General features: G+C 38.6%; 3 protein-coding genes across 4 annotated transcripts; 2 read left to right on the forward strand and 1 right to left on the reverse strand.

Annotated features, from left to right (window-relative positions):
• The first annotated feature begins 1,706 nt into the window (after positions 1-1,706).
• Positions 1,707-9,825, forward strand: LOC121252476 (regulation of nuclear pre-mRNA domain-containing protein 2-like). Of its 2 annotated transcripts, none has more exons than XM_041152145.1 (8): positions 1,707-2,007; positions 2,611-2,747; positions 3,088-3,335; positions 4,030-4,167; positions 4,267-4,423; positions 7,725-7,864; positions 7,957-7,992; positions 8,761-9,825. In XM_041152145.1, exons 2-8 carry the CDS (start codon positions 2,672-2,674, stop codon positions 9,559-9,561), a joined length of 1,596 nt encoding a protein of 531 aa, XP_041008079.1. In that variant the 5' UTR covers positions 1,707-2,007; positions 2,611-2,671; the 3' UTR covers positions 9,562-9,825. The 2 variants fall into 2 exon arrangements, with proteins under 2 accessions (XP_041008079.1, XP_041008080.1); XM_041152146.1 differs by having other exon boundaries at positions 1,710-2,007; positions 4,045-4,167.
• A 9,526-nt stretch (positions 9,826-19,351) lies between these two features.
• LOC121251462 (glutaredoxin-C1-like) lies at positions 19,352-20,161 on the forward strand. Its single transcript, XM_041150723.1, has one exon. The coding sequence runs from the start codon at positions 19,588-19,590 to the stop codon at positions 19,975-19,977; it is 390 nt and encodes a 129-aa protein (XP_041006657.1). The 5' UTR covers positions 19,352-19,587; the 3' UTR covers positions 19,978-20,161.
• A 3,653-nt stretch (positions 20,162-23,814) lies between these two features.
• Positions 23,815-26,163, reverse strand: LOC121251461 (GRAS family protein RAM1-like). The gene is made up of 2 exons (XM_041150722.1): positions 25,261-26,163; positions 23,815-24,945 (listed from the first exon to the last, which is right to left on the reverse strand). Exons 1-2 carry the CDS (start codon positions 26,161-26,163, stop codon positions 23,815-23,817), a joined length of 2,034 nt encoding a protein of 677 aa, XP_041006656.1.
• Positions 26,164-26,217: the final 54 nt, after the last annotated feature.

A 26,217-nucleotide genomic window follows, 5' to 3' on the forward strand; every position in this document is an offset into this window, starting at 1 on the left:
AATATTCATCCCTTCCCATGGTAAATTTTGCTGTATTTTCTCCATGCAGCCAACCACAATTGATGGAAGTAGAAATAAAGAGAGTAAATAAGTCAGTAGATTAGAGAATGTACTTTTGATGAGTATGACTCGGTCACTTTTGGATAAGTACATCCACTTTCAACTAGCGAGTTTCATTTCATATTTTCTAGAACATCATTCCAAATAGATATAGATTTGTAATGAGCACCAACAGGAGACGAAAATATTTACCAGTAAAAAAATATCAGTATAATTTTTGTTAGGAGTATAATAATTCACAAAATATAGATAATAAAAGTTTAAGAGATTCTCCGCACTCTTGACCTTTTATTTTTTGAAAGAAAAATCCTAAATTGATAAAATGATTTTAAAAGTCCAACCAACAATTCATGGATAATGGATAACAAAGTCAATGTTTTTTTTGGCAATGTTTAATGAAAATTGATAAACACGCATTACTTTTCACAACACATTATATAATCATGTTTTAAAATGAAGGGTACTTTAATAAAATACTTTATAAATACACATCACTTTACAAAAATACACTCACTTTAAAATATGTATTGTGAAATATGTTGTGAAATCTGTTGTGTGGGTATCATTTCTCATGTTTAATAGATGGTGATATTTAGTGGAAAATGGGGAGTAAATGGTGGGATATTTGTTAGGACGTGTAATTGAATTAAAAATAATTTTTTAATAATAAGATTTATTATTAAAAAATTAATTTTTTTTTCATATAAATATTTTATTTATTTTATTTTTTATAAAATGATTGTACAACGTTTACACGTTCACGACAGTAACAATATTTCTAATTATAAATTTGTTTGAAGAGAAATGCTAAACCTCCCGAATTCAGGACACAAAAAGTCTCCCGAATGAGGTTTTTTTTTTTTTTTTTTTTTTGCTTAGTGATTAAGAAAATATTTTTTTAATGATGCTATAAATTTTTTTATTTTTTTAAAAATATTTAAGATGATTAAAAAAATATATAAAAAAAAAAGAAAAGAAAATATGCTGTTCGGAAAGTAAGGGATGTTTTTTCGATAAGTGTAGTACTACTCTTGTTTGAAATAATCGCATTAGAAACAACACCTTCCATGACCCGTCAATATGTGCGTGATTGGATTGATGGAAACCCGGAGGCCAGGCCAAGCTATCAAGGGTGATCAAGGGCTAGTACCGCTTACTACTCATGCAAGTTTGGCTAGCTTTACTTTTTTTTTGTCCCCAAACATCTTTTAAATTTGAAAAAATAAATTACTTACGTAGAAGTGTGTCCTATCATTTTATTAAAGTTTCTGTAAAAACAAAAAAACACAAATGAAAATAATGTTCATAAGTCCAAAACAAATAAAAACTCTCTTTCACAAAATATAATAAAAATATATATATTAAAATCTTATCCAAAATTCTATCAACACTAACAAGATTATACGAGAATTTTTAATTTTAAATGAAAGTTTAAAATATTATTTTTTAATATTATTATTATTTTAAAATTTAAAAAAATTAAATTAAAATTTAAAAAATTTATTATATTTTATGTTAAGATTTTAAAAAATTATAATAATAACATAAAATAAAATAAAAATTTTATGTGCCATTCCACTTTCCAAAGTAAAAAATTTTAAAACTTTCATTATATGCCAGGGTTCGTAGCAAAGACAGGCTAGGGCCGGGTGTTTTTGGGCCAACGGCGACGGATCTCAGAAAAATGTAGACAGGCGCCCTTAATTGTTGTTACTCGTAATTACTCTTTGGGGCAGAAGTAGCAGAACTGTGTAGAGCGATTGCCACAACTCCAATTGTACGGTAATCCTCTATCTCCAACAGCTCATAACGCTGAATCAAGCAATTCTCTTTCCTCTAAACCCTACCCACAAACCCCTAATTCTATCTCTATCCTCTCCCATGGAAGAAGAGCTCCACCACGCTCTTCTCACCGGCCGTTGATTCTTCCCGCTTTATTCTCGATAGGTACTAACTCTATGCCTTCTACTTCCTTCAATGCTCTTTTCCTGATTCTTTGTCTTTTACTTGCTTCAGCTCTTTACTCTCATCCTGTTTCTCTTTGAATTCTTGGCCTTTCATCCTATATTCCTATTAAATTCTTATAATTTTTTTCTCCCTCTCCTATTCTTTTCCTGTTATTTAATTTTCTGAGTAATAGTTACATGCTTTTCGATGTGTAGTCCCTTCTGCGCACAATGAAAATTTCTTTAGTGACAAACTTCACAGTATACTACGGGAACTGGTGTGGAGAACCCTACAAGAGAATTGTTTTTCCTTAATTGAAATAGTTTCTCTTTCTTACTTGCCCAATTCCACAATAGCACAGTTAGTAAGCTATTGTCCCTTATCTAATACTTGAAAGGTCCCTGGCATGTATCTAATATAGAAAATTGTGTCAGTGTGTCTGATTGGAAACTTTGCTAGATTTTGGTTTTAATAGGAAGGCTGTTTGTATATTGATCGAATATTATTTCCTTATCTTGATATGATGTGCTTTAACTTATCTTCTTGCGTGGTTAATCTATTTATTAGTATTATCATTATTTTCCTTTCTGTTCTCCTGTGAAGATTACTTCACTTTTGAGGTCAGCATTGTGCTTCATTAGTTGGAAAACTATCATCAGAATCAATGGGGAGTACATTCAATCCTCAGATTTTAGTGGAGAAGCTAGCCAAGCTCAACAATTCACAGGCGAGTATAGAGAGTATCCTGCATTATATGAATTAGGGTTTTCCTGTATGTTTTCGGTTCTATACCATCTAAGATGATCTTTTGGCTTTTTTCATATTTATGATGTTAATATAAGGTATACCTAGATTAGTTAATGCTTCTTGTGATGAGTCTTTAGGACATAGCTTTATTGGATATTGTAATTGCTCTCAAGCAGCTCCTCAGTAACGTTGCAGATCATTGTAACTTGTTTTTTTCCTTCTTGGATCAAATAGATGCATTGTTCTTTGTTTGAACAATTATTTCATTGTGTTCCTTGTGTTTGTGGTTAGTTTGGGGCTGTTAGTGAGTTTGTCATCCTTAATTTGATTAAGCTTTATCACATTGGTGTATATTCCATATGAATAAAGCAAAGCAAGTTGTTGAAACATGGGATCAGCGGTTTCATGGTTCTCCACGTGAGCAGAGATTGGCCTTTCTATATCTTGCAAATGACATATTGCAGAACAGTAGGCGAAAGGGTTCAGAGTTTGTTGGTGAATTTTGGAAGGTTCTTCCAGATGCTCTTCATGATGTGATTGAAAACGGGGATGAGTATGGAAGGAATGCTGCACTCCGATTGGTATGTTTCATTTATCCTCTTGTCCCGTTGAACTGTGCATTCTGTTTTGAACTATAAGCCTTATGCTAAGTAGATTACTTCACCTTAGGAAAGATGCTTTAGCAATGTGCAACATTTTAAATCTGCAAGTGTGCTGATGTGTCATTGTTAAGTCTCTCTGACTATTGGAGTCTTCTAAGCACGAGGCAAGATATGTATCAAAAGACATTGCCTCGGCTTCCCCATCACACATGGTTTCGATTTAATTCAATAACTTGTCTTATGTAGTTGATTGCCCTCTCTATGCTTTTGCTCTTTGGCTATTGGACGGGTAGCAAATTAATACCTAGTTTGGGTGTCAAGATATTCTCAGGTATTCTGAGAATACCTTACTACTATTTATTATTTTATTATTACTTTTTACTTAAATTTTTTATTACTATTCATTACTATTCAATATTTTATTATTACTTTTCACTTAATATTTTATTACTATTCACTACTATTCAATATTTTATCATTACGTTTTCACTACTATTCACAGAATATCTCAAAATACCTCACTACCCGAATGCAACCGAATGGTATGACCTATGAAAAAAAGGTTTTTGTCTGGTATGATTTTAAATTTCTATGTAATCCACACTTATGGCATTTAATATGTACTGGACACTTGATTTTGTTGTGTGGAAATTACCACTAAATTTATATCTAGTTTTTCCTCATGCAGATAAGTATATGGGAGGAGAGAAAAGTTTTTGGTTCTCGGGGCCAGATTCTTAAGGAAGGACTGGTGGGTGGTAGGCACTTGGAAAATAATAATAGAAATGGAAAGAATTTGAACTTCAAACTGGTAATTCAAATTCTCTGAGCTGTATTTATGTGTGCATATATATTGAAGTTTTCTATACACCTTGCAGACTTATTCCGTCTCTCTTTCCCTTTTAAACAGAGACCATCTGCTGGAAATATATTGGAAAAAATTGTTTCAGACTATCATGCTGTTTATGGTGGCCAGTTGGATGAAGACGTTGTACTAAGCAAATGCAACAATGCTGTTAGCAGTCTTGAGAAACTAGATAAGGAAATTGGTGGTGATATTAATTCAGGTACTTCCCGTATATGTATTTCATAACTGCTTTCTCAAAACTCAAATCTATGCAATTATTGTGATTTATATGTGAGCATGTTTGCAATTGGAAACATATCTAGCGCTCTTTTTTTTTTTCCTTTCATCTTTATTTAACATCTTACAGGTAATTTTCTTATTTCTAATTAGGTTATGATAATTTCATCTTTATTTAACATATTACATGTAATTTTCTTATTTTTAATCAGCTTATGATAATTTCATGGATGTTTATCTTTTGTATTATCAATGTATGTGTTATGAATAAGTTGAACCTTGCCTTGAAATTTTATTCAGTGGTTGTGCAGGAAAAAAAGTGTAACTTTTATCTGTTGTGCTGGCTGGGGTTTTTTTAGGCTAGTATTATATGATTGCATTTTTTCCTTTACAATTTGGGGAACGGGTTTTTTTTTTAACTAGAAGAGGTTTTTCATACTGCCATCAGATTTAGGACTGCCTAACCAATTGCTGCAAGTTTAGATTCTAGGCAACTTTAACTGACCCGGTTTTTTGGAATCTTGTCCCTGATATGAAGTGTTGTCATTCCTATCGGACATGTTTGAAACATAGAAATACATTCCTATCAAATCCATAGAAATATTTTTTATCCATAGAAATATTTTTTTTTTAAGTAAAAATATTATATATATTAATATCAATAGGAGTAAACGAGTACACTGGGTGTATACAAGAAACACCTAGCCCATACTAGAGAGCCCCTAATGACTAATAAGCCCATGAAAATTAGAAATCTATCCAAAATACACCAAGCCCGAATGGGAACAAAACACACCTCCACAACCCCAACCAGAAACTCCTTCTATGAGGACGGCTTCATAATGCCGTCCCTTTAGTCTTCCCTCGACTCGAACTACCTCCCTTAGTGTCGTAGTTGATTGCCTAAGAAAGACGCTTTAACTCCAACTTTTTCTTAAATCTTGATTGGGTTTCAAGCGAGGGCCCGCCTCAATCAAAGTGAGTAGTGCTGCAAATATGTCATCGCATCCCTCATATGAAAGCCCCACACATTGCCGAATCTCGTTAACCTTATGCAGAACCTAATTCGATGATGAACCCACTATATTGTTTATCGGAGGAAGAGACACCAGGGAAACAATATTTTCCCCAGACACAGCTCCCAACTGCACTCCTGACCATAAATATTCCTCCTCACAAGGCACCAACAACAAACCCATAATTTCCTCCCCACCATCTTCTGCATTCAAATCTCGAATCTCCTCAACAACTATATTGTTGCTGTCACCATTGAAGGTTCCTTCACCTTCGACGTAGGTTATGTCGTTCCATTGACGAGAACATTGCTTGTAGGTGCTCCACCCCCCAACAACCCTTTATGTGCCACTTCGTCAAACCTTACTGCTTCCTTAAGAGGCATATAACAGATAGGGCTAGGCTCATCCAGCCTTCTGAAACAAGTGGTGTAGCACTACCTTCTGTTACACCCTTTTCATCTTCTGAAAGAGACTCATCCACTTTTTCCAAAGTACTCAAAACCCTGGAAGGACCCCCATCTTTAATTGAAATTGAACCCTGAAAAAAAAGTACCAACCCCATTTGCAATTGGTGACTAAGGGCAATCAAATGGCAATGTGCCAATGACCTGAGTGACATCGGCGTAAACAGTGATGCTGGCTATCTATAACGGTGTCGAGGTGCCTTGTGCCAGCAAACTTGAGGCCTTCAAACCCCCCTCGTCTGTTTTCGGCCCACCACCCAAGCCTATGACCAAGTCCAACCCTTTATCCACTTTAATCATCAGATCTCTCACATTCTCCATAACTCCCATCAATTGAGCTCTGATAGTCCACAAGACCCCCTCCACTTCTCCCACCCTCAAACATCTGGTAGAGGCACCCATTCCATCATGCAACACATGAGGAGCGTGCTTACCCTCCACTTCTCCCAATGTCACCTGACAGCCTTTGTCTCCTACAAGTGCCTTATTCTTTCCTTTTACCGCGGGGCTACTCTCGGTTGGAATACACGCCGGTGACCTCAACACCGAGGCATACGAGACACCTATGACCAAGAAAGGCTTTCCCACTATCTTTCCATCAACGAACACCCCTCTATTTGCATCAGGGGATTTGGACTTAGTGACACTTCGAATGGAATGCGCAAAACCTTTCCATCCGATGCCATTTGCGTCTTCAAGGATCACCAACAAACCTTTCCTCCCATTCCGAAATTCTAAGAGTTGCATAAACCTACCCCTTGCGTTAATATGGTGTTGAATGATGAGAACTCCATTGCCCATCCCTAAAGAATCCATCATGACAGAGGAGTTCTAAGCAATCCTCTATTCCCTCATCAACCCATGAAGCCAACGACCCACATAGATACATGAACTTAGCCATCATTTTGCTACGTTCAGAGAGTGTGAAAGCTATTTCCTCCCCCTTTCGTAAAAACAAAATTTTTTTATTCCACCTTCAACCACCTTTCACCTTCCATCTGAGACGATTCTGCGTCTCGCGTCGTCATCCTCTGATCCCAAATCACAAGATCATCTCCCATCGTCATCTCCCGTCGTCTCACGTCATTATACGGGAATAAATTGTAGAGCTGCTGTTTTTGAAGCTTACACCAGATCTGCGCTGACAAACCAAAATAAAGGTTTCCTAAGAAAATCCCGGTTTCTGGAGGAAGGACAGTCGCCTGAGTGCCCTTAGAGGAGTTGTCAGAGCTCGTCAGTCTTGTCTATGGCAGTGGCAAGGGTCCCAATGTAAGGAAGATACCAGATCTGTGCCAACGAAACCAAAAGAAGGTTTCTTGAGAAAATCCGAGTCGCCGGAGGGAGGACCGACGCTGGAGTGGCCTTAGAGGATTCGTTGGAGCCTGTCGTTCGTCTGTGGCGATGGCAGGGGTCCCAATGTAAGGAAGATACCAGATCCACGCCGACGAAACCAAAAGAAGGTTTCCTGAGGGAGTCCCAGTCGCCGAAGGGAGGACAGTCGCTGGAGCCCGTCGGCCTTATCCGTGGCGGTGGTGGGAGGTCTCCTCAAAACCCTCCTTCTAGCGTTTCCATAGAAATTATTGAAGTTCAATAACTTAATAATATAAAAATTGTCTGGATTTTCAAATTGAGACTCAAGGTTAAATCTGGATCAGAACGAGTAAAAAAGTCAGTTATGGCACTTTTGTTAGCTGCTGTTCTGGCTGCGGTATCTTATTGGTCTTCCATGATCGCTGTCGTTGGGACTTTTGTTGTTCGCTACACTTTGGATCTTTTATTTTCTCTGAAATGTTTGGTATAATAGGGCAATTCCATGGATCTGCATTTGTGGAGGAGCTGAGAGGGCAGCATGCTATACTGAGGAACTGTATTGAACAACTAACGGCAGTTGAATCTTCCAGAGCAAGTCTTGTCTCTCATTTAAGAGAGGCTCTCCAGGAGCAGGTTGGTTGGCCAGACTTCTGCATAGCTATCTACTATTTTGCAGGAGATAATGAGATTAGTCAAACCTAAAGCTGAAATGGTTTTGTTGTCAGGAATTTAAGCTGGATCGAGACCGTAACCAACTTCAGGTTTGTCGCTTGTATAAACCCTACTCAGGTGGGAGTATTAGTTAACTTCCTTGATTTTTTTATTTCTCTTTTTAACAGACAAAACATATGGAATGTCAAAAATCTTAAGTACAACTTCCAATATCTCTTCCTTTATTTGTGCATTCATTGATAAAATTTGATTTCTGAACTTCTATGTATTGGAAGTTTGGAACCAATAAATTTGTATATTTGTTGATACAGGCTGTAGCTTTTTGGTTTGGATTAGTTTATTTCAATCCAGAAACAGTTCACTTATAAAAAAAAGCTGGTGGAAGATTTTATGGCTAGGTAGCTGTGAAAGTCATGTTATCTGACCTCCTGTAATTATGTCATACGTGTTGGTTGTTGGGAAAATCATATTTATGCATCCTCTTATCACTTTTTATGCAGCATGTACTTCAAATTACAAGAAGTTGCAGTGTGTAAAGATAGATTGAAATAGACCACATGGCACAATGGTCAAATATTAACGTTAGGTACACATGGCAGTTTGTTATATTTCTGGTCAAATATTAACGTTAGGTACACATTGCAATTTGTTATGATTCAATGTCCACATTACAAAACAGGTGTAGTTTGGGGTACAATGTTTAACTTTGTCTTGGTTTTCCTCTGTGGATTGAAGAAAATTTGCACCAAAAATGCAAGAGATCCTTTAACTTGATATCTTTCTAATTTTCTTGGAATATGGTGTGTAAGCATTCTAACTGTTTGCATGTCTTCCTTTCACTATGTGCTGTTTTCCAGGCTGCACATTCCCAATCAGAACAGGCAGGTAATATCTGCGAACAGTTACTAGATAGAAACAAAGGTCGGTCACCAGCTGAGCCGAGCCCGAGGGAAGCTCAAACATCCATGGCACCTCACAGCTTTATACCAGGAGATAGGGAACAATCTGCTCCAGTAATGTACACACGGCAGGTTTCCTTTCCTGAAAAATCTGGCCAGGTTGAGGATGACCCACGCAAGTCTGCTGCTGCTGCAGTGGCAGCAAAGCTAACCGCATCAACATCCTCAGCCCAGATGCTCTCTTATGTCCTATCCTCCCTTGCATCAGAGGGAGTCATAGGAAATCCAGTGAAAGAATCCCCCAGTGCTTACCCTCCCGAAAAAAGGCATAAGCTCGAAAATGACCAATCCTCTTACATACCTCAGAATCTTCAACAAACACCAGTTCCTCCCTACCCTCATCCAGAATCTATACTACACAGTGTCTCTACCACCAGCCAACAGTTTGCTCCAAATGAGCCACCGCCTCCTCCCTCATCGTCTCCTCCTCCATTGCCACCACTACCACCTATGCCACAATATGCACTAACCCAGTACATGCAAACTGCTGGATCCGTAACCAGTCTACCATACAGCTATGGGATGGCCCAACAACAGCTGCCTGCAATGCCTAGTTATTTGACAACCGGGGCTCCGGTGAATGGAATTCCCCCCTTTACAACACCTCCTACAAATTCTTACCAGGGTTTTCAGGGTTCTGAGGGTAATATCTACAACCAAGCATCGTCCATGCCAATGGCTCCAATTTCTCGACAATAGAATTTTGAGTTCCAATGCTAGCTGAGCGGAATGGAGGTCGTTTTGATGTTGACCATAGCTATTACAAAATTTAATGAAGCTTCATCGTCTGCCTGCCCCTAAATTCATGTTTATGAGATATTGATTCATACAACTAATTAGATTTGCACATAGCGAATGCTTGTAACCTAGATATATTTTCAATTGATAAATTTATGGAGGTAATTAAAACAGTTCCACTGTATTACTGTATTGAGGGAAAGAGGAATTTAGTTTTATTGACTAGGGATATTACTTGCATGCTGGTTGAGAACATTGATTTTACCATCGAATTAGGAAAGTCTAAGCTGTTAGATGTTGTAGATCGAGGCTGCCATTACTGAATCTAATCCAGTAGGCATGACCCTAGTACTAGATGTACTGGTCTTATCATTTCCTTTTCTCTGGTTCTTCCCCTCCACCCATTTGCGGGATATAATATAATAAAAACGCTATGTATTATTAGCATTTTTCTACTTCTTCTGGACATGGAAATTAGCCTAACATGACTTCTTTCCTCATAACGTACGTGGGTGTAAGCTCTCAAACGGTGGAGTTTATGCTGGTTTTTAACCCCGGGTATGCACTTCCACATTGCATGGATTAATCGAGTCTGATTGGCAAATGATTATGGACCCATGTTTCTTATTTCTCACATGAATACGTTATCAACCATTAACAACCGAAGTGCACCTCTTTTGTTTAATCAGTACGAGCATCCCACACCCAAAGCCATGAATCCTCTCACAGAAGCTGAAAACCACATAGCAAAACAGAAAACCCCAAACTGGAATGATCTGATCCTAGTACCAAAAGTAGAATTTGCAGCACACCTCTCTGAACATGCACTCATAGGCAGAGTCATCTCATCAAAGCCTCTCAACAAAAAACATGCTCTGCATGCAACCATTAAAGCCGTGTGGAGCTTTGTTATAGGACTCACCATCGAAGATCTGAATGTAAAAACATTCCTCTTCACTTTTCGAACGCAGCATGAGAAAGATAGAGTGATGAAGCAACGACCATGGAACATAAAAGGTTTTCACATGCCGGTACGTGACTGGCCTCCAGGTTTGAGCTTAAAAGAAATTAATTTGAAGATGTCTATTTTCTGGGTACAAATCCATGGGTTCCTTTAGAATTCATGACAAATCAAAATGCGGAAAAAATAGCTAGAAAAATGGAAAATTTTATTCAGGTTGAAAAAGTCACTAGTCCTGGGATAGTCTTTAGGAGATACATGAGAATCCAAGTGGAGATTAATGTAGAACATCCACTACCAGATTGGCTTCCCACTCACATGTCCAAGAAAGTCAGCCACATGGATAAGTTTTAAATTTGAAAGGTTAAGTCCGCTCCTACAAATTTAGACTGGAGTTACAAATTTTGGCCCATGGATGCGAGCGGATAATCCAGTAATCAGGAGAATGGCTCAAGCCGAAAACCAAGTTGATCAGCAAGTCCCACTTGACAACCAACTGTCTGAAATGGTAGCCTTTCAAAATAGTACAGCAGTTCAAGCATCAACTTTCCAATTGGCACCTGAAACACGACAGTTCTTCCCAACGGCTTCCAGCAAAGGGAAATAAAAAATCAACCAAGCAAACGAAGTCTCTACAACCACACTCAACTACTGGCAAAGTCAAATCCCAACAGCACATCAGAACAACAAAGGAAAAAAATTGCCATCAGATCAACCCACAGGTGCAAGTTCCTCATGAGTACCGAATCTGCATGAGCATGGGATTTGCTGAGTTGCTTCAAGAAACATGTGGCAGAACCGTAGCACAACCGACAATGGAGAGAACCAATTAAAGAAAAAAGAGATAGTCAGCCCCCTCAGACAAGTTGGAAGATTCCATCGCAGGTCCAACACACACAATCTTATCACCCTCTCACATTAGTCAAGGCAATCTCACCCATCCAATGTCGAACTAGAGATCCCATGATCAGCAACAAGCCACCTTTAATAAATCACATCCCACAATCTTTATTACCCATCAGCTCAATAAACAGTGAGACCCCATTGGATCACACCCACCAATACAGCCAAATCAAATCTCTTCAAACAGATCATAGCCCAATCTGAACAACTTCAAAGTCCAGCAGACTTTATACCTCAAAATCATTCCATCTCACTTTTAGTAAGCCCATCAGGAAAGTCATGCATTGCCATAAGGTCCAATCCACATGAAGCCACCAATCACGGAAACAACCCAAATATCAAATTTTCTTCCTCCTGCGTTATAAGCTCAACAAAACCTAAATCAGTCATTCCCATTTCAAGCACGAAAATTCTCTAAAAAAAAAGAATAGAAAATGTGTTTACTCAAGAGGGGCAAGGGGAATCAACCATCCTTGGAGAGGAGCTACTCGAGAACTGGAAAACAAAGAATGAAGAAATCAAACAACAAACAGAAGAAGATGAAGTGTCGATTGCAAAATACATCTTGGCGACAAAGAACAAAAGGAGTGATGCAATCAGTAGGAGAGCCAAGAAACCAAGGTTCTCTCCATACCAAAAAAATTGACCAGTATTTGGGTAATCTGACTCAAACCTACTCTCTAAGAATTTTCTCTATTGATGATGAGGCTGAAATGGCAGGGCCAAAACTACCACCAAATAAAAAATGATAATATTATCATAAAATTGTAGGGGCCTTACTCGACCCCATGCAATCAGAAGCTTGAGAGCTAATATCAGGAAATTTAAACCTGATGCACTCTTCCTCTTGGAGACAATTTTGACTAATGTAAATATTTCTGCTATTGTTAATAGATTAGGGTTTTCTCTATATATAAATGCCCCCTCTTTTGGTAAATGGGGTGGCCTTCTGTTTTTGTGAAAAAATGGACTAGACGTAGAACTTGTGATTGTGAATAGTAAGTAATATCTCTGTTTGTGTATTCGGATCCATCTTATAACCCTGGATTTTAAACTTTGTTTATTGCCCTGCACAACACAGTAAAAAATGACAAATCTAGGATACAATGAATAATCTTGCAAACAACTACAATGGTCCTATGTTAGACATTGGTGATTTTAATTATGTTCTGAGCCAAGCAGAAAAAATTGGAGGAAGGGCATATGCTTGTTCTTCCCAAACAAATGGTCTTAGAACCTACATGGATAGGCATGGAATGACAGACTTAGGCTTTCATGGTCCAAAGTATACTTGGCCTAACAATATACAAGGTCTAGGAAATATTAAAGAAAGACTTGACAGAGGCATTGCAAACCACTTATGGATGTCACTCTTTCTCAATGTCACTTTTCATCACCTTCCCATTGGCTCTTCAGATCATTCCCCTATAGTTTGAACACTTCAGGAAGTAGGCACCATAATCGCTCTTTTAAATTTGAAGAGTTTTGGATTAGGGACCATACTAGTCAGATGATTATTCAAAAAGCTTAGAACACCCTCTTTGTGGGAGAACCCATTTCCACTTTCTCAAAAAAATTAAAAGAGGTGAAAAAAACACTAAAATCTTGGAACATCAATTACTTAGGTCACATTCAAACGAAAATAAAAAAATCTAACAACTTTGTCCCAAATCTAGACTGATGACCCAACCACTGATTCCATGATAAAGGAAGCTGAACTAAAAGAAAATCTGAAAGAAAAACTCAGAAGAGAATAAAGTTTTTGGAGATAAAAATAAAGACTGCAATGGTTGACTATCACTGACCTCAACACCAAATTCTTTCATATGTCAACCACAATGAAAAGGTGCATCAACTCCATTGAGAGTTTAAAGATCAATTCTAATCACTGGACTGAGGATCAAACTGTGATCCAGAACAAGTTTTTAGATCACTTCAGAGAAATATTTCAATCCAGAGAAACAATTTGATCTGGATGACCTTTTTCCTGAAAAAATTTCAGATTTTGATAATCAATTTCTTTGTGAGACTCCCACTGAGGATAAAATCTTATCTACTCTAAAACAAACCTCCTCGACAAAAGCCCCTGGCCCTGATGACTTCACAGGCCTCTTCTACAAGCACCATTGGGAGATCATCAAAATGGATTTCAATGCTGCCATAAAAAAGTTTTTCAAGACTGGAAAATCTTAAAGAAATGAATCATACTCACATTGCTCTAATCCCAAAAACTAATAACCCAAACACAACTCACCAATTCAGGCCTATTAGTCTTGCCAATGTTTGTTACAAAGTTATTGCTAAGATACTTGCAAACAGATTCAAGAAAACCATTCCCAAGATTATTTCTCCCCCATCAAACAACATTTGTCCCGGGCAGAGTAATCTAAAAAAACACAATTCTTGCTCAAGAGGTGTTTCACCATCTCAAAAAGAAATGGGGAAAAAAGGGTTTTATGGCTAAACAAATCGACATGGAGAAAGCTTTTAATTTCATGGAATGAGACTATATCATGAAGATAATGTCAAGTCTAGGTTTCCATAACAATTGGATCAACAGGATAAAAGAATGTATCACAACAGTCTCTTACTCTATGATTATCAATGGAAACCCATGTGGACTCCTCCATCCATCCAGAGGTCTTCGACAAGATGACTCCCTCTCTCATTTCCTATTCATCCTTGGAATAGAAGTTCTCACAAGACTCATCACAAAAGAAGAAAATCTTGGTCATCTTAAGGGTATCACTATTAGCAGAAATGACCCATCAATCTCTCATCTCCTGTTTGCTGATGATCTCATCCTCTTTGGTAAAACATTAAGATAAAATGCTCAAAGTTTCATGAATTGCTTGGAAAAATACTCTCATTGGTCTGGACAAAAAATAGATTTGGGTAAATCCTCTATCTAATTTAGTGGTAATACTCTGCCTAGGGCCAAAAGAGATGTGAAAGAAATTTTTTATTTAAAAAAAAAAAGAAAAATAAAATATCTAGGACTTCATCTCTCTTTCAAGGCCTCAAAAAAAGTTTATTTTGAAGAAGTCTAAGAAAAAATTGTTCAAAAACTTGTAGAATAGAAAGCTATGCTACCATCTCAGGCTGGAGGAACCACGTTAATTAGATTAGTAGCTAGCTCCATACCATCTTATTTAATGTCTATCATCTTTGTTCCTAAAGTTGTTACCAATAACATGGATAGAGCTTTTATGAAATTTTGGTGGGGGTTCCCTCCTGAAAAATCCCATAATTTTACTCCAAAATCATGGAATTCCATATGCAAGCCTAAATCTGTCGGGGGTCTTGGCCTTAGACTGACCTCTGACTTCAACAAAGCTCTCATTTCAAAGATATGTTGACAGTTAATTAAGGAAGCACAACAACCCGGCAAAAATTGCTCACTGGAAAATACTTGAGAAATAATTCCCTTTTTACTACACATTCATTGACTCTTGGATATGGGAAGACATTGTAAAGCAATTGGATTTTTTCAAACACAGTGTGTGCTACCAGATTAATAATGGTTTAAAGGAAAGGGTATGGTCGGACCCCTGGATCCCTACCCTCCCATCATTCCAACCCATCCCGAAATCTACTTCTACATAGAAAGATCTCTCTTTAAAAATTTTTGAATTAACCATGGAAGAACCTAAAAGATGTAATATAATTCTTTTACAAGCTCTCTTCCACCAGGATTCTGTGAATGAGATAATGAAAATTCCTTTTGCTCAGACTAACTTCCACAATGTGAACGATAAGCTCATATGGGGCCATCACAAATCTAGAAAATTCACAGTCAAGTCTGCTTATGCTGCCATTACAATGAATCAAAATCACAACATGTCTCCTGATCAGTCTAACAAATGGAAAAAACTCTGGAAGCTCAAGATCCAGGATATATTGAAATTTCTCTGCTGGAAAATCCTTAACAACATCATTCCAACAAAAACTCTTTTAAACAGATTCATTTTTATGAATGATGAGGAAATAAAGTGTCATATTTGTAACAATGAGGAAGAAACTCTGAACCATCTCTTTTTAAAATGTTCTTTCACTAGAATCCTTTGGAGACTGTCCCTTGGCCACTAAATATCTCCTACTTTGCCAATCTCAACCATTGGATGGATTGCATTTTTAGCCCCTCTAGGAGCCTCAACATCCACAACAGTGTTGAGCACCACTTAGAAATAAGATAATTCATGAGGCTTTTACTCCCAACATTGAGGGGACTTTGTCTCTGGCACTTTAAAGATTTATAAAGAACACTGTGATGCATGGGGCAATAAACAGGTCAATGAAAGTCACAATTGGAGAGCCACACCTTGAGACCACTACACTTTAACATTTGATGTGGCAGTAAGAAGCATATATCAGAGGAGGACTCACCAATATTTGTCGAGACCAGACACATTCAAAGTTTAAATCCAAATTAGGGAGAAGCTATGGCAATGTACATTGGAGTAAAGGAAGCAAAGGAACGACAAATCAAAAAGCTCTTAATTGCTGGAGATTCATTGGTGACATTACAAGCCATGAATGAACCTGAAACTACTTCAGATTGGACCATACAACCGATAATTCAAGATATCAGGAACTCATTGCGGTCCTACCAAAGTTGGGAAACCATAAAAATACATCGAGATTTCAATCGTTTCCGCAATGGGCAACTTCCATACAATAGTTTCTATGGAAGTATACCCCTCATCTCGATTCCTCCATGGCTGTTAAATTTTCATAGTGGTAAAGATCCACCCTGTTGTCTGTAATTATTAAACAGTTCATGCACTTTTGTTTTTAAGACTCTGTGAATGGTTGAATGAAGTTCTTTAAAAAAGAAAAAAAGGTTGTGTTTTTTCCCCTTTAATAATTAACAATAAGACGTAGGTTGGTTCATCAGTTGGAGTTAAAAAGAAGAGTTGTGCTACGGATCAGCTACTGTTCATGGCTGATTCATAGCATACGCATTTTTTTTTTCTTTTTCTAAACGCACTTGTCTTTTATTTCTTTTAAATGTTCTATCTCATCAACTCTCTCTCTTCAGCTCTCTCTCTCGTCTATGACTCTCTCTCATCAAGCTCTCTCACTCATCATATCTCTCTCTCACTCCTCGGGTCTCTCTCTCATCAACTCTGTCTCTCACTCCTCAGATCTCTCTCTTATCAGGTCTCTCTCTCATCAATTCTCTTTCTTAGCCCGTTAATATTTCGAATTCAGGAGGCTTGGGATGAGTGGTTTGGCTCATGTCATGTAAGGTGTGATTTGGCTAATACCAAACAGTAGTTGATGTGAAGCGTTTTTTTAGAGAGAGAGAGAGAAGGGTTTGGTGGAAATGAGTGCATAACTTTGTCCAGTACTTTGATTCTCAGCACGGCCAGCACAAATACCATGATGAGTACTCTTTGAAGTTTGACCACCGATCGAGGCATCTCTTTACAGTCAAAAAATTATAAGGCTCTAGAGTCGGTTCCCATGGTTTTGGGATTAAGACTTTAAAATTTGGAAGGAGTCACTTGAGATCAAGCTGGCCTTATACATATATAGTAGTGCTACTTGGAGATTAATTTACATAAAAAAAAAAAAAAAAAAATTGTATTTGTCTGGCCCAATATCCTTCTGAACATGAGGAATAGAGAATTGATCAGGCGCTCGAGCAGAAAGCAAAAAAGTAATATATAGAAAGACAAGACATTCCCTATACTACAGTGCTGGAACACATGAATGCGAGACAAAAACACCGGCAGATCCCAATATCGATACATTTCCAACTGAAAATTCAAAATATGGAAGCCCTCCTTCAAGGCTGTAATCCAAACACAGAAGTACTCACCACTCTTATAACGTTACTGTTGAAAGTGGAAGGGACAAACAGGAAGGTTAGAACAAGAAAAGGTTAAAAAGTAATACAGAGAGAAAAGCAAAAGCAGTCAACGTTGGGAAAACGTCAGCTGGTTTGCAAATGTGAGGAGCAAAGGCTGAGAAAAGCCGTCTTGTCATTTGCTTTAACGGCCCAACAACGTCAAAGGATGGGTGCATTGATAGATAGATAGATAAAGGAATATATGGTTGGTCGCATTTTCAAAAGGTGTGTTGCGTCAGACTTTGCTAAGAAAAAGCATGATCACCAATTCCATGAGATCAGTACAGCATGCTCAACCAAGCTACGGGGGTTGCAAGTGGGAGACCAATAGACAACCTCACATTTCCCCACCAAACATACAGTTGCTGCCTACATGCCTAAATTATCCGAAAGTCGTTTCTTCTTCCTCCTGATCTTGATATATATATATATATATATATGGAGGGCCAGCTCTTTAATTAACGACGGATAAACCATCATCATGTACATAGTGACAGCTTGGCTCATATATATACGTCAGCCCTAATGCAAATAACCTTGTACGTACGTAGGAGGCCGATCGAGGAGTACGACTGTATAATTCTTAATTTGAGGAGGCATGCATGCAGGCTAACTATTAAGTTATATATCCAAGGTATGTTTAATTCGCATTAACTATATATATATATATATATATATATATATATATATATATATTGGAATGCCATTATAGAGTAGATCATCAATAACAGATTGCTATATATTGCACGTGCGTAAAATAACCCTCATGAGTTAATATTCAAATTATTAATTGAAAAAAAAAAACAAATTCCATTAAAAAAAAAAAAAAACATTAAAGTTAGTAAACAAATTGCCGACATGCATGCATGGGAATATGATTTTAATGGTTGTCGTACTGAGCACACCACTACGTACAGTAGTGTCACCGGCTTTTCGCGGCGACATGTTCCTATATATGTGCCTTTACCTAGGCCAATATATAATATCATACATCCTAAATATACCCCGGCCGACCCAATCTTTTAACTTTTAACCTTTAACCTGGCCTCTCTACTTAATTAATACCTCACCACCTGCTGCTTATAATATATATATAGGTCTATATTATATTAAGGTTAAAATTACAAATTAATCTGACTACGTACGTACATGAGTTGTAGCTAGAGTTTTATGTTATTATAAAGAGAGAGAGAACTAACTTCTGCTATATACATGATAACTACATTGGGGTTGTAGTAGCATACAATTAAGAGGGATGCGTGCCTGCTGTGAGCCATATGCACATGTAGCCTATATATATATATATATATATATATATATATATATATATATATATATATGCATTTTCATCGCAAAGAAAGATGTATACAAACGATCGATAAGCAAAGAAGACTCGTGTGTGTGTGTGTGTATAGAATTCGATGGACAATCCATATAACTTAAATCGATCAGTCGACCCAAAGCATGCGTACATGAAGAGACTTTTCATGTTAAATACATATTTTTTCCCCGTTTATTGGTTTAATGGGGTTTAATTTAAATTCAGGTCAGGCTAATGGGTCCAATCGAAGAGGATGGGGCTGAAAATGGGCGTGAAGGCCACGCCAAAAAAAAAAAAAAAAAGGTTCGTGGTGGCCATGTTCAATCCTTTTGATCAAGGTAGGGCCGACAACAAGGACGGAGCAGCCGTCTAACTAGCAGCAACCACTTCTGAAAAGGCTGGCCTGTGCATGATTCCTGTCGACTCTCTCCTTAAATTAATTAACTTCTCCAATTGCATTAAAAAATATATACTACCACCATGCGATATTCTTGCATCAAACCCCGGCCCTAGCTCTTGCTAATTCCTCAAATTCTTATGATCAGATTGTGAACTTAACACTCAAGCTAGATCTCTAGCCCTTTCCCTCTCTTTGCCTGCATGGGGTTGACGCCTACGAACAGTCGACAGACCAACTTTATTTATTTATTTATTTCCCCTTTACAGAGCTAGCTAACCTTCAAATATAAATTAAAGATTATTTATAAATTAAACTTCCCCAAACTCACGTCTATAAATACCGACCCTCCTAGCTAGCTAGCTTCCAACAATATCATCCCTAGCTCATCATCAGATCATCGAGCTCACTGATCAGTCATTTGCTCATGTCTTGATCATCACATTCTCTGCAATATTAATTGCTTCGACTAGCCTACGTACCTTATAAATTCTTCGTTCCTCAGCTACTATTTTATTTTCCTCTTATTCTAATCTTATCAATACAGAATGCATTACCAGACCGAGTCTAGTTGGGGTTCCTATATGCCAACAAGGAGTAATACTGCCAGCGTGGGGGATCCACTAGAGCGCATAGAGAGGCTGGCCTCAGAGAACGCTGTGGTCATCTTCAGCATCAGCACCTGTTGCATGTGCCATGCCATAAAGCGCCTCTTCTGTGGAATGGGGGTGAACCCAACTGTGCACGAGCTGGACCAGGACCCAAGAGGCGGCAAAGACATGGAGACCGCTCTAATGAGACTCTTGGGAAGCTCCTCCGCCGTCCCCGTGGTGTTCATCGGTGGCAAACTTGTTGGAGCAATGGACAGAGTCATGGCCTCCCATATCAATGGCACTCTGGTCCCTCTTCTGAAGGAGGCTGGGGCTCTCTGGCTCTGATTATGTTCTCTTCCTTTGAAATTTATTAAATGGCTTTGATTTACATAAACACAGAGATAGGAACGCATGCAGAGGAAGAGGAGTACTACTAGTAGTGTTTGTGAGTCTCTAGCTATCTCTTGTGTTTTTGGACAGTACGCTATTGACCAACTAATTATGTGTTAGTTCCTACACCTTGTTCGTCTTTTTTTTTTTTTTTTTTTTTCTTAAAAGAATATTCTCTCTTCTCTTCTTTAACATATATATATATATATATATATATATATATATATATAGTTCGAGTTTGTTGGTTTGCTTTGTTCTCTCACTAAACCGTGTCGCAGAGAGAACTGTAATTGCTCCCTCCTCTGTATACATGAAGAAAAGGACCAAAAAAAAAATGTTTAACTCTGACTTCTTTCTTCTCTAATCTATCGTTAATTTTCAATCTTTTACTTGCAACTTTGAGATAATGAGAGATTTTATAGTTGTTGAACTTAAAGTCATATAACCAAAGGATAATTATAATGATACCTTCTTATCATTTTTTTATTATTTTATAGCGTATTTGAAATTTTTATTTTTTTATTATTTTCTTTTTAAGTATTTTTTTAACATCTTTAATTATTAAAAAATAAAATAAAAAAATATACAACTTTACTAATAATCACTTACTTAACCATAGAATAAAAAAAATTAAAAAGAAAAAAAAAAGTAGTAAAAAACAGTTAGCCTATCACTTAACCAAAATAGTCGTCCATCACAGCCCATGCCCAAATAAAGTCAAAAGCTCGACCTTAAGCTCAAAGGCAGAACGCCTTTAGCGCTGAAGTAGGGGAAAAATAAAAAAGAGTATCCGGATTCGGGAATCGTAATAATATTGGATAAATGATATATGCATTGACAATATAATTAATTAATAAAAAAAGGTTGACAGAAGAGAAGTAGTTGTTTTAACTTTTTAGGGCGAGCATGTGTTTTTACAATCAAATGGGCCACGTACATGGGCTAGCCCTGATTCCTGAATTAGTAGTACGTACCCGCATTCATTCGATCATGACTAAGCTGGTTTAGGGCTCAAACTCTGTAATCTTGGCCCGTAGCGCAGATGTTTCTCCTCCTGATCTTCATATATCCAAGACGGTCCATTAATTCCATGGATGCATCGGCAAAAAATGTTGGGAATAAGTGTAGCTAAGACTAACTCGAAATATAGTAGCGGAACTAAACGAAAGAAATTGATGACAATCACACAGAAAGAACACCAATAATTAAGTGGTTCGACTCAAAATGAGCCTATGTCCACTGGTGGGGTCGGTATCGAAGATTTCACTATCAACAGAGATGGAGTACAAATCAATACAACAAAACTTCACAAGGAAGTTATCTCTCAAACTCACTCTAGACTTCTCTCTCAAGAAAACACTAAAACAAGAGCAAAATGTATTCTGAAGAAGATAGAAAAGAAATGGGCGCCGTTTGATATTTATAGGAAAAGTGAGAATTCACTTTTGTGAACATTGGCTCGAGCGAACGTCGAGCGAGTGTTGAGCGAACGTAGATATTCTGCACTTCGCTCAAGCCAACAGTTGTGCGAGAGTCGAGCGAATCTCTCTGCCTGAACTCGCTCGAGCTGGGTGTCGAGTGAGGGTCGAGCGAAGCTCTCTGACTTGGATATTGCTCGAGCTGACTGTCGAGCGATACTTGAGCGAAGCTCTCTGTCTGAATTCGCTCGAGCTGAGTGTCGAGCGAATGTCAAGCGAAGCTCTCTGTCTGAATTCGCTCGAGCTGAGTGTCGAGCGAATGTTGAGCGAAGCTCTCTGTCTGACTTCGCTCGAGCTGAGTGAACCTCCGCTCGAGTGAACCTACGACACATGCACTGTTCAATCAGAATTCAAGCCACCTCATAACAAAAAATAAGAGTAAATTTTCCTAATTTCTTAATCAGTTTTGCTACAGGTAACCGGGGTTGGGAACCCCAGTGAATTGGCGAGATATATTTTAAAAAAATGACAAAAATGGGGGGGAAATTTCGTTTTAGGCATCTTCATTATTGTGTTTCCGAAACAGAGGAAGCCGATCTCCATGATTTCAAAACAAGAGGCCATGGTATTTGAGCATGCGGCAAACGGAAGCTTGCAAGAAAAGCTTCATGGCACATAAAGGGAATTGCGTGTGCTTTCATGGAGAAGACGAAGGGAAGGAGAGGCAGAGGCAGAGCTGTCATGGAAAGGAGGGAGAGCTTCGAGGGAGGAACACGGAAAGAAGAAGAGCTTCATGCAATTGGGACGTGCGAAGAAGAAGACTCTGGTTCAAGGCAGAGGAAGGGACATGCGTGAAACTTTAACGTCAAGATTGGGCGATAGTTAAGGGTCTAATCACAAACTTTATGCTGGGTTTGCAATTTTTGTTATGGTTATTCTTTTTTAGTTCTTGGCGTTGCTTGTTCTTGTTCTTGTTTTCCTTCTTTTTTCCTGCATAAAATTCTTTCTTTTTCTGCACAAAATATCTAAGAAATTAATAAAAGATTCAACTACTCTCTTTAACAGCCATACCTCCATTAATACTAATGGTGCTATTTAATGCTACGACCTTAATAATATTACATGCGCATGTATGGTTGATTTGGTTCTGGGTTACATCCCTTTATCTTCCTTTCTTTCTTCATCACTATATATAAATCATCATTCCAGGCCCGAAGATGACGATGACGTGATCATTACCACCAACATCTTTCATGGCTTGCGAAAGCACAATGGCTACCATCTCTCCCCTCGCCGTTGGTTCCTTCTCCCCTCTCGATTCATTCTCGCCGTTGGTTCCTACTTCAGTCAAGCAACGGTAATGTTCCCATGGAGATGGAGAGGGATGGATTTAGGATTACGATATGAAGAGGAATAGGGAGGAGAAAACAAAATGGATAGGGAGAGGGAGAAGTTCGACAAAGATGGAGAGGGAGGGAGGGGGAAATGAAATTTCGAGAGAGAGAGAGATGGGGAATGTAACGGAGAAGGAGAGGAATAAGAAAATGAATAAGGTGAAAAACACACTGTACGTTTTCTTAAATGACATGGACACGCCTGTTGCATCAATCATTTTTCTTAATTAATTATGCACTACTAGTACTACTACTGCGTACTCATGTGGATTGTAGTAATTGTGCATGGCAGTAAATTAATTAGTGATCTTCATCCTTTATTTTTTTATTTATTTTTTATTATTTCTCTGATCTCCTTTCAAACTAAGGCCGAGGCTGGGGGAAAGCTTCGCTAGCTATCAATTAAGTTCAGCGGATTATAAAGAGAGAGGAAAAAAAAGAAGAAGAGCAGCAATCACTTGCATGGATGGAAGTTATTAAGAATTAATCTAAGAGATATTTGAAACTGAAAGTGGAAATTCCCTTCATTGGTATTTACTGCCACCAACACGCTCACATCAGTCCAACGCTAACGACATCTAGCTTCTAGGACGTACGGGAATCAACTTGATGGAGATCAGCCTCCCTCCTTGCAACTCCACCATGCAAGCCGGAAAAAAAAAAAAAAAAAAAAAAAAAAAAAAAAAGAACTAGCTCCATTGTTTAACAGAGTTACGATCTGAGTTATAAAAGTAGTTAAATATTGACCTAATCCCTAAGCTGGTCATTTCCTACATATCCTTCGTCGACCACTACCCCTCCGGCCCTCCCTCTGATCTTCGGCGTAATATTTCTTCTATGTATACATATTATATATATATATATATTATATATATAATATTGGAAAAGAAAAGAGAACTATTTAACATCTAATTAATTAACAAAAGCCCTAAAACACATGCATGCACGTCGTAGACGCAAAAGATGATATACATGATTGATCAGCATCTCCACGCAGAAGCTGCAATAAGGGCCCTATCTTGCCATCCCAAGAGCAAGCAACCCATGTCCTCTGTCAACCTATATCCATCACACGAATACAAACCCAGCAAAATCCTCGACTGTGTCACCGCGTTTGCACTTAGTGGCACCCCCCTGAATCCTTTCCCTTCCATTAGCTTCCTCCACTTCTCCAACCTCTCATGCCTCTCTATCCTCTCTGACCCTTCATACGCCACTATGTTACGTATCTCCGGCGCGAATATGTACTGCTCCACCTTCGCTCTCTGTGCAGAGTCCGGTGGGAACGTTGCATCCAACGAGTCAAAAATAGCCGAGTAATAATGCAGTGCCTCGAGAAACCTACCCAAAAAGTACGGGCCATTATGGCTTGCTTCTTGTTCCACTAGGGTTACAATGTTCGGAGCTTGGTCTCTTATTATTGCTAGTAAGTTCCCGAGACAATTACCAGGGACACGATGGAGCCGATTAACAGAATTTACTGCTAGGGCCTCACCGACTCGTCGGCCAAACATGTGGGCTTTAAGGTCTTCCAGTTGCTCACCCACGGCGTGGAATTCGAAAGGGATGTGAAGAGAGTGAGCTAACTCGGTTAAACACCTTCCCGTCTCTCTCACGGACTCTATGGAGGGTCCGACGCCCGTTATCCGGAGAAATGGAGCCCCACCAGGTCGTGCTGCTAGGGCTTGCATGAAAGCTGGCCATTGGTAGCCTTGAAGAATATCTAAATCTATGACATGTACACGTTCTTCTGCTTCAAAGGCCTCAAATATGGCTTGATTAGAGGTGAAGTGAGCAAATTTTATATAAGGGCATGCTTGGTAGACGATTTGGTAAATCTTGAGGATTTCTTGCGAGTCTGGTGGGAAAGGAGAGAAGGGCTTTGGGATGGACGTGCTGGTTTTAGTGGTACTGGTAAGCGTGGCAGCTAGTCTTGCACTCAGGGCTTCGGTGAAGCAGGAGGCCACCCGCTGCATGGAGTCGCCGAGAGGCGTGACAACCCGATTGAGATGGTGGAGGTACCTCCTTGCCAACATGAAGTCTTCTTTCGCAACTGCTTCAGCACATGCTAGTAGAAGGTGCACCAGCTGAAGGCCACTATGATCTTGTTCCTGCATGCATGTGAAAACACATGGAGTTTAAGATGGGAAAGAATGGAACTTTTTTTTTTTTTTTTTACTGGAGATTAGTGATTCCCTTAAAAGATCATCATGATATGGAGCCAAATTAAACGAAAATGATCCACTTAAAATATTATATCAAGCACTGGAAAGGACTTTTAACACCACTTGCTTTTATAGGTCAAGTGGCGTCTCTCCTCCTGATTTCAACTCAAAATGTTAAAAGTCAACATCAACGTATGCGTCCGTCGTCGTGCTACAGAATCCACTAAAAAAACTGGCTGCACTTGAGGGAGATAAATTCACCTGCTCAGTGTCAATAGGAAGAGGCACTATTAAACTATTATGGTAGTTCTGCTGGTGTTGTTCCTGTGGTTGTGGTTGTGGCTGCTTTTGCCGTGGTTGCTTCTCTTGCTGGCGCTCATGTTCCAACTGTTGCGATAATGGTGCACTCGCAATAGAGCCCATTTGATAAAGATCCCTCTCTTGGATCAGTTGAGAACCTCCTGGAGTCGGTGTTTCACTCACCGAACCGCAAAACCTTGAAGAATTGGACATTGTCATGCCTTCCACTGCGTGAACCATGGTTGGCATATGATCAAAACACTCCGATGAATTTCCAATACTTGACATCTTTGTCGTCGAGCACGCTCCAAATTCATCTCTTTGATAATCGTCGAAAAAGGCCTCAATGGTTGACAATGAAAGGCTCTCAGGTTTCATATACTGATTGTTTGGTGAGTTGAAGACCTTCTGGAGTGGGCTAAGTCCCTTTCCTTTTTGGGTGCTGCTAAATGGTCCAATCTGAGACGAGAATCGAGGAGGAGAGCACCCTGAGAGACTCTGCCCCTGCATTGCCTGAGCATAGTTGTAATTGCAATTGTAAGTCGAAGTTTGTGGTGATGGCAAATTCCTCACTGGTGACGAAATCATAAAATCGCCATCCAACTGATCAGCGAAAAAGGACTCCCACAGAGAACTTTCCGGTGATTGGATTTCAACATCTCCATCCAATTGGAATTTGAGAGTTGGGAAGTTGAGGCTTGGTGGGGATAGGCTATTTTGTTCCAGATCAGAGGGTGGAGCTGTAGTAGTAGTTTTCTTATATTCGAAAACTGACTGATGATCACTGGGAGAAGGTTGTTGGGGTTTGGTGAATGAGTTCTCATTCTTGAGGGTACCCATGCTTCCACAAAGGGAATTGATCATCTTTCTCCTCTAGGAGAGCAAAAAATTAGCTCGATAACCAGATGCCAAAACAAG

This window comes from Juglans microcarpa x Juglans regia, chromosome 2S, assembly GCF_004785595.1.
Source record: "Juglans microcarpa x Juglans regia isolate MS1-56 chromosome 2S, Jm3101_v1.0, whole genome shotgun sequence".
In the NCBI taxonomy this organism is placed as follows: domain Eukaryota; kingdom Viridiplantae; phylum Streptophyta; class Magnoliopsida; order Fagales; family Juglandaceae; genus Juglans; species Juglans microcarpa x Juglans regia.

Bases quoted from the DNA above. Each gene is read 5' to 3' on its own strand.
- LOC121252476 (XM_041152145.1), top strand. From the start codon at position 2,672: ATGGGGAGTACATTCAATCCTCAGATTTTAGTGGAGAAGCTAGCCAAG. The intron at 4,168-4,266 runs GTAATTCAAATT...CCTTTTAAACAG, and splicing joins AGAATTTGAACTTCAAACTG to AGACCATCTGCTGGAAATAT. The intron at 4,424-7,724 runs GTACTTCCCGTA...TTGGTATAATAG, and splicing joins TGGTGGTGATATTAATTCAG to GGCAATTCCATGGATCTGCA.
- LOC121251462 (XM_041150723.1), top strand. From the start codon at position 19,588: ATGCATTACCAGACCGAGTCTAGTTGGGGTTCCTATATGCCAACAAGG.
- LOC121251461 (XM_041150722.1), bottom strand. From the start codon at position 26,163: ATGATCAATTCCCTTTGTGGAAGCATGGGTACCCTCAAGAATGAGAAC. The intron at 24,946-25,260 runs GTGAATTTATCT...ACATGCATGCAG, and splicing joins TTCCTATTGACACTGAGCAG to GAACAAGATCATAGTGGCCT.